This window comes from Panthera pardus, unplaced genomic scaffold (assembly GCF_024362965.1).
Source record: "Panthera pardus isolate Hobbes unplaced genomic scaffold, ASM2436296v1 HiC_scaffold_333, whole genome shotgun sequence".
Classification (NCBI taxonomy): Eukaryota; Metazoa; Chordata; class Mammalia; order Carnivora; family Felidae; genus Panthera; species Panthera pardus.
In genome coordinates, this window is record NW_026526914.1 from 568,315 (window position 1) to 576,916 (window position 8,602).

Below are 8,602 nucleotides of genomic sequence, written 5' to 3' on the forward strand. Positions count from 1 at the left end.
CACGCGAGACACTTAAGAAGCTTCCATGCTGTCTGCCATCCGGGCTCCTCCCCAAAGAGGTGAGATCTGTAGCACCAGTTCTCCGATATGAGACATCCCACAGGAAAGTTGTGGTCGGTGACAAAGCGGAAAAGGGCATGTACCAAACAGGGAGGTCACCCTGGAGGGGGAGGCAGAGAACCTGCTCCAGACCTGGGAGGGGAGGCAGGGGCTCAAATGCTGGAGCCACGCCCACTGCCCTCCAGCTGATTGTTCCTGAACAGCAGCCAACTGTCTGGGTCTGGCCTGGAGCGCCTTCACCCCAAGGACCCATGGTCAAAAAGTTCACTGCCTCTGCCTCTGCCTCTCCCCCACCTCCACCGCAGCCACAGCCACAGCCACAGCCACAGCCACAGCCACTTCAGTGTCCGAAGGGCCACGGGGCCGTGGGCGTGCTTCCCAAATGCTGGTGGGCTCCAGAAGGAGGCAGCAGGCATTTAAAAACCTTGGGCCTTGACACTCCACCTGCTGGGCCTAGTCTGGAGCCTCATGCCTCAAGTTCCCACTCCTTCTGCTCTATGGCCCTAGCCTGAGGATGGGCTAGGGCCCCAAAGCAAGGGAGTCCTGTTCCGGAAAACGCTGAGATTGCTGACAATACCGGGCCTCCATTCTGCTGGAAGAGGGCGTTCGAGAGTCCAGGAATCGTGGCAACACCCCTGTCTCAGTCCCAGACAATTTCACTCATTCATACGCACTCACACGCACACGCACGGGCACGGGCACACACACACACACTCCCCCTCTGTGGCTGTCTCTAGTGGCGACTTACTCTCCTTCTTCGGCCTCCTTCCATGTCCCTCTGGCCTCTGTCTGTCTCTGAGTCCCTGTGATCATTTTCTTGAGGGAACGCTTCCTCCCTCCCGCACCTCCATCTCTCTTTCTCTGTCTCTGTGCTGTCCTTGCACAGTATCAGTGCATCTGGGTTTCCGTGAGCTGTGCGTGTCCATATGGACGGAGTAGGCTGCTGATGGCACAGGGCTGCAGGGGAACACACAAAGGAACGCACAAGTACCAGGGGTCAGAGCACATCCAGACCTCCTAAGCCGTGACTGCCTCCAGGCAGCCCACACAAGCTGGGTATACATGTGAACTGAGAAAGGTCAGTCCCTTGGCCCTTGCCCTGTAGGTTGCAGCCAGCTGGGAGGTACTGAAACCCAAGGGACTGCCCAGTGTTGAGAGGGTCTGAAGAAAGGGCAGGAGCCGAGGAGCCAGGGAACCTAGTCGTAGCTGGTGTTTCTCCACATGCCATGTTCCGGTGCCATTGGTACTGGAAGGTTGGTATCAGTTGTGGCTCTCTTTCCTTGGCATCTCAATGCAAGCTTCCGTGACCCAATGGAGGTCCTGAATCTGCCCTAGTTTTCAGCCAGGTTGGGCCCCAGGACAAATGCACGTGCTGTGTGAGGGGGGAAAGCAAGTGTGAGTCGTGAGGAGGAGCTAGCCTCGTGAGTGGGATGTGGCAGAGGGCATGAGTGAGTGCACAGGTCCACTAGAGTGTGTCTGTGAATGTATTGTGGCTGGCGCCTGTGAGTACTTTTGCCTGAGACCTAGCGTTTGTGCTGGCAGCGTGCACGTGTCTGTGTCCACGTGCCGCGTGGCCGTGCATCTTTGTGCCTGAGTGAGTGTGTGTAGGCCGTTGGCAAGCGAAGGAAAGAGACTGGGGGCTTTCCTGACTTGGTGAGTAAGGGGGGGCTCCCGTGCCAAAGTGCAGCGAGTGCAATCCCTTCGCGCCTGGGATCGACACGGAGCTAGCTGATCACCTTTCATGACGGGAGGAAAGCCCGGACTTTGCCTGGGTCCGCTCGTCCTGTGTTGCCTTGGCCAGGGGCAAGTTGGGGTTGGGCCACCCATGGCGCAGTGGAGGAGGACCAAAGTTCCCTGCAAGGAAGTGGGCGTTAGTGGAGGGAGGCAGCAGAGAGCATGAGTAAGCCTGGCCCTGCTCCTGGAGCGGCCTAGGGGATCATCGCAAGGCCTTGTGGTCCCAGCCAGGGTATGTGTCTCGGTGAACATCCTCCTGGATGACCCTGCAGAGACAGGCCTGGCTGGTCTAGAGTCCCTTGCGAAGTTGGGGCCCGGCCCCGGGACCCCAATACTGTGGTAGGTGTTGTTCAAACTGAAAGGCATTGCCTGCTTGTCCCAGACAGTCCCTGCACCTGGGACCCAGATTTGTTCCCACGTTCCTGCCACGGGGTCTCCCGGCGATGCGTGGGAGTTTGACAGGCCCCATTTCTCTGGAGGGAGTGAGTTGCATAGGTCAGGTGCACCAGGGTCTGGGCCTGCTTTCCTGTCTTGCCCACCCGCTACGTCCTCTGCTGAGGGCAGCTTGAGGGCTCACCACTGGACCTGTTCCTCTCCCTTTCTGGGTAAGAGTTTGCCTCTCTGTCGGTCACACTGGCCACCCCCTCTCAGCCCCCTACCACCTGTTCAGCCTCCCCCCATCCACCTGCGTTTCTATGCATTGCTGTCACCTGAAGCGGTGGTGTGCTGCCTCATATATCACAGCCACCCTGGAGCATTTCTGTACCCCGTTCGTATCCTGACATAGCCCAGCGAGTCTGGAGGAACCTCTTCTGTGTCACGGAAGCAACATGTTGGCCAGAGGGCCCGGCACACGAATTTGGAAATCCTAGAATCCCCCGCCTGCCTGGCAGCCTCCTGGTCCCATAAAGAGGTAGGGGAACACTGCATTCCACCAAAGGGAAAAGGCAATGCATGAGTGTGGTGCCTGGCCAGGCAATGCATCTCGAGCCTCCAATCCTGCAGTGGCTCTGTGTGGTGTGTGTGTGTGTAGCTTATGCTGTCTGACATAGACCGGCAGGGAGTCCACATCACCACTGCCCTGACAGGGAGGGAGACCACATCATCGCCCTCACTGCACACCGTCTGCAGCTTATTGCTTCCCCAAAGTGGTCATGTGGCTTCATGTAGACCCTGGGGCGTGTCCCTCACTTGGGTCCCAACACTGCATCCCCCAACCCCCCGATACCTCTCGGAGACCCTTGAAATCACGCTGCCTGTGGCACAGGGGGACAGTGTTTTGAGCCAGCGCCCACGCTCATGGCAGCCTGCCGCCTAAGTGAGTGGTAAAGGAAATGGGACCAGGATGAACAGACATACGGCCAACGAAGGCCTGGGGAGGGTCCCTGTGAGAAGATGGCCAAGCATTGTGGGAGGAAGGGGACCGCTGTCTGTGGGACAGACACAAGCTCCAGGAATCCCAGGGCCCACGGTCACGGGTCTTTCCTGTGCACTGCCACACACGGGAGCAATGGGCAGCCCATCATGAGAGGGGGGTGTGTGCTTGCCAGTGTGTCACTTTCCAGGCAACGGGGACAAATGGCAAGAGCGGCGCGCATGATACGCAGCCTCCCCTAGTGTGGCGTCCTCTCCACGTCACACACCTCTGGTCACCGACCTTCCCTAGCCGGTGCACTGCTAGACTGCTGTCATGACATACATGTCTTCTGGGAGCAAGGATGGACGTAGAGAGTATGCAAAGGAGGCTGAGCAGATGGAAAACCGGGGTGCACAGACAGCAGGCGCACAGCTGACATGCGTCTCCCGGACAGCCAAGGTGATCCGCTGAGTGGATTTGTCGGACTAGGGGCACAATGAACAAAGGTGGCGGTGTAAATGGGCAAAGCGGGGAGGTCCCCCTTTACCCGTGTGTGTAGATAGCCGCGTGCCCAGCGCAGCGTGGAATGCAAAGGTCGCTTTCGCATGGCCAGAAGCCAAACAGGGCACCCAGAGCGCACAGAGGGCCGGCTGCAAGCCCCCCGGAGGAGTTGCACTGCACGGGGCCCAGAGCCTTCCTGCCTATGCAACAGACGCGCCCCAGTTTCCGGGTGACCTAGGGGCGGGACCGCCGAAGCCACGCACGCCACCGTCCCTATGATTGGTCCTGAAGGCAGTGAAGCGGCCTGGGCGTGGCTTGGAGCTCCCTCAGCCTCAAAGCCGCAGGCGCACACCTCTCACCACAAAGGCCTCCGAGGCAGCATCGGCATAGCGATAGCCACCGCCGAGGCATCCTGGGTACAGCACCATGCGCATGCGCATGCGCCCCCTCGACCTTTGGGCTCTGGGAGGAAGGGGGAGCGAGTTGCCAGCCATTGCCCTCAGGGCTCCACTCACTGGGTCTGGGGAGGGGGGCCGTGCTTTCACCTCCCGCTTCGTCGTCGGTAGGAGCCACAGTTGGTGTCTCGGGCCGGGGCCGCATGTTGCGCGACTCGTGTTTCCGAAACACTGGGGATGCCCGGAGCCCCCATGCCGCCTTCGACCGGGAACGGGGCGGTCGAGAGACGAGGGCCCGTGGGGACACTGGGTCTCCGGCAGGGCCGGAGGTGCCGCAGGCCGAAGGCTCGCAGGCCACAAGCGAACAGCCTGTGCAGGAAGGCCAGGCCCGACCCGAGAGGCAGGTGGGCGGCCCCAGCGAGATATCGGTGCCGCTGGTGCATGACATAGTGGCGGTGGAGGCGCTGTGGGGCCTGGCGGAGGAGGAGGTTGAGGTGGCGGCCGCGGAAGAGGACGCGCCTGGGGAAGAGGGGCATGAGCAGAGGAAGAAGGGGGAGGAGGACGAGGAGCAGAAGCCGGGGAAGGAGAAGGTCCAAGTTCACGAGGAGGAGGACCTGAAGGGCGAGGGGGAGCAGCAGGACCAGAAGAGCAGAAGGAGGAGGAGGAGGAGGAGGAAGAGGGGGAGAGGCAGCAGGAGTAAAAGATTAGAAGGAGGAGGAGCAGCAGAAGCCCAAGCAGAAGGAGGAAGAGCGGAAGGAGGAGGAGTTGGCGGAAATGAAAGGGGAGGAGCAGGAGCAGCAGGGTATAGAAGCGGGCGCGGCGGCGGCCACGGCGCCGGCCGCGGCGGTGGCGGTGGAGGCATTGGCGGCGGCAGTGGCAGGGGAAGGGGACCAGGAGGAGGAGCAGGAGGAGGAAGGGAAGGCGTGCGAGCCATTAAAGGGAGAGCAGAATTGCAAACCGAGGAGGAAGAGGAGCAGGAGAAGGAAGCGCTGGAGGAGCAGCAGCAGGGCGAGGAGGAGGTGGAGGGCAAGGAGGACAAGGAGGAGCGGGTGGAGGAGGAACAGAAGCCGAGTGAGCAGGAAGGCCGATGGGTGGAAGAAGCCCAGGAGCTGCAGGTGAAGCAGGCTAAGAAGGAGCAGGTAGAGTCAGGCCTCCGTCCTTGCCCTTCCCCACTGGAGGCTCTGGAGGCTCTGGAGGCCCTTCAGATAGAGCTACAGCCGGTGAATAAACAAGCCAGCCGGGAGCACGCTCGACTCAAACTCAGGATGTGGCAGAGGCGGCAGCGACATCTGCAGCAGAGAGGTGCCCTTATCCAGGGCATCCGTGGTTTCTGGGCCAAGGCTGTATCCTTCCTGCTGCTGGTGGAGGGTCCACAGGGGGCTGGGCTTGCGCAAGAGGAAGGAAAGGGAGGTGCCATTTAGAGGAACCCAGGACAGGGACTGGAGCTAAGCCATGCTCCAGTGGCCGGGAACGTGCAAACGTGATCCCATCCGGTGGTCCTGGCTCTGCAATGAGTGTGGGAGGAGGGCAGTGCCGGGGTGGGGGAGGCATGTGTGCTTTACGTCGCACCTGGCACGGAAACAGCGCTGGGAGAGTGGGGAGTGGCGGTGGAGGTCCAGGCCAGGTCGGGGAAATGACCGAGGGCTTCTTCCCACACAAAGCCGCGTGGGGGCACGTTTCTGGGTCCCGCTAAGCATCTTGCTGCGGGGAAGGCGATGTGAATGCCCACTGGTCGGCGCGAGACCGGATGTGTGCTGTCTGGCTGTGTGGAAGTAAGCGTCCTCAGTGTCCTCACGAGCACACAAAGCTAGGCGTGGTTGCGGGCGTCTGGGCATGCACAGCCTCCTGTGCGTGTCTAGCAGAGCCCTGCGCGATCCTGAGACCCCGTGGGCCTGGACGCAGCCTGTGGGGAGGGCTTGAGACCCTGGGGGAGGACGCCAGTCCCGGGGGGAGGACGCCTGGATGCTGTCCACACTGGTTCTCTGGTTCGAGCTCTCTCACGCCCAGCACCTGAAGGCTCTTTGACCTGCGGCAGTTTGTGAACCACCCTCAGATGTCAGCCCTGATTAGTAAGCCCGATGAAAGCATGCTTCGCCACATGACCAATTTGAAGGTCGGCCTGGGAGTGGGAGGTGGTGTGGGTGGCTGGCTGTGTGGGGAGGGGAGGTGGTGGGGAGAAGTGATGTGTTCCTTCCTCAGGGGAGGGCGGGTCTCCTGGAACAAGATTTCACATTTCTGCCCCACTGTACCACGGCAGGTGGAGGAACACAAGTTTCCCAGGGAATGCCGGAAGATCCTGCTGTTTTTTGGCAAGAACTCCTACTTCCAGAATGAAGTCGTTACGAAGGAGTATGTCCTAGGCCTTGATGGTAAGTGTCCACTGACTGCATGGGCGGCAGTGGGTGCAGGGTTGAATGTGATTAGTTCTCTGGCGCCTTCTCACATACTCGTCTTCCTGCAGGGTATAGGGCGTCTCATTCCAGTCCCATCCAGTGGTACCCAAGGTACAGACAGGAGGCCTACAGACGCAGGCATGACAACAGCAGCCTCAACTTCTTCAACTGGTTCTCTGACCACAGCTTTGCCGGCTCTAGCAGGATTGCTGAGGTGGGGCCCTGTAACAAGGAAGGGAGGTGATTTTCATGGGTTCCCCCACTGCGTGGGATAGCTACCTGAGGCCTGGCCTGTCTCCCCTACCAGATAATCATAGAGGATCTTTGGCCCAACCCCCTGCCGTATTTCAAGATGAAGGAGGCCCCAGGAGAGAGAACTGAGAGGGAAAGAGGTGAGCAGCCAAGGGTGTGGGCATGGAAATGTGTGTCATGGGGTCCAGGGCACAATTCTCTTCTGCATGGAGGCACCGAGACTCACAGCGGCACAGGAGGTGACCCCAGGTCAAAAGGGCATCAGCCTGAGACAGGGAGTCTTAAGAAGTAACGTGTCAAAGAGGCTTTGCCCCTTTGGGGAGCCTGAAGGTGGGAAGGGGGCTAGACAAAAAGAATGAGCAAAGCGGGACAACCAAAGCTGGCTCATCACATAGCACGGTGACAACTGTCATTCCCGGACCATGAACCCCACCCTCAGGCCTCCTACCACCATCCCACATGTTGTCTGGCTTCTGGATCCCCTTGTCAGCTTTGGCACAGCTTATCACACCCTCCCATCCTACTTTCCGTTTGGAAACATTCAAGCAACCTTACTCAGGGCCAAGATAAGACTCTCACCTGTCCTGTGTGTGTGTGTGTGTGTGTGTGTGTGTGTGCGTGTGTGTGTGTGTGTGTGTGTGTGTGTATGTGTGTGTGTCTGTCTGTCTGTCTGTCTGTGTGTACCCATATATCCCAGGGATATGCACGATCTTGAGAAGAGTATGAAGGAGCGTCGCACTTCATCGACCCCAGTGGAAACCCTTCCGATGCTCACCGATGGTCCACAAGATTCTCCTGGCCATGAAATAAGGACAAGGGTGGTGGTGACACGTGGCGCAGGGCGGGGGTCCAATACATTTGAAGAAATATAGAATGGGAGATAAACAGCATGAAGTGTTTGTGTGTGTCTTCCTCTCAGGTTCGCTCTGGGGCGTGTCCATGTATACATGCGGCTGTCCAGAGGTGTAAGTGTTCTGTGCCTGCACATTGGAGTTCCAAGGAAGGGCGGGACGTAGGACATTGTCCGTAGGGATGGGTCACACATTGGGATTGCATGTGAGGTCAGTAAGATTGAAGCAATGGGGACTTGAGTGAGGGAGGCCAGGGCACAAACCTGAGAGAAAGGCCAGTGCCCAGGTTCATAGCTTTCCTGTGAAAATGAGGAAATTCAAGGAAACGGAGAGGCCAGCACAGGCCAGGGATGTCCAATATTCAGGGATTGGGCATGTCCATGATGGTGCCCCCAGAATCCCGCATGGGGACACCCTCAGTCATGTTGACTGAACCGCCACACAGGGAGGAATTCCCAGGGTTGATTACCCTCTGGTTTTCAGACGTCTACCAATGCAGACTGTCTTGTGGACAAGGTCAGGATCTCAGGACCAGCCACACATATTTGAGGGATTGTGAGCAGGTTGTAAGATTGGCGTCCAGGGGAAGGAACCGAGGGACCAGAGGCAGAGTGGGTGGGTAAGACCGATGAAGTTCTGCTTCAGGCAGAGTTGACAGGGACAACATACACACTGCAGAGAAAACAGCCCACTACAGTCTCACGCAACTCCAAAATCACAGCGAACTTTTCTGGTTCCACTTCCTGAAGCTGAGCCTCCCAAACACCGCTTCACTTATTCTCACACACACACACACACACACACACACACACACACACACACACACACAAGACTCCTGAAGGAGTCCTAGTGCTGATGCCCTTGTGTGAACTTTGCTGTTTCTGAAAAGACCTCTGGTTACGAATGGGTGGCCCGGATTGCAAGCCAACAGAGGGGAGGGTCGCGGGGAGGTGGGGCTCTTCAAGGGCATGAACACGCCAACCTCTCCCGTGTGCCCTCTGCCCTCTCATCATCAGCCGTGATGAGTCGGGTGATGCTCTTCCTCTGTGTCCACAGGCT

General features: G+C 58.8%; 1 protein-coding gene across 1 annotated transcript; it reads left to right on the plus strand.

The window, feature by feature from the left end:
- Positions 1-4,250: 4,250 nt before the first annotated feature.
- On the plus strand, positions 4,251-6,798 carry LOC128774553 (testis-specific Y-encoded protein 3-like; the record flags this gene model as incomplete). The annotated part of the gene is made up of 6 exons (XM_053893619.1): positions 4,251-4,433; positions 5,232-5,390; positions 6,083-6,160; positions 6,305-6,416; positions 6,509-6,654; positions 6,748-6,798. Coding segments are annotated over exons 1-6 (729 nt in total), but the record flags the coding sequence as incomplete, so codon positions are not given.
- Positions 6,799-8,602: the final 1,804 nt, after the last annotated feature.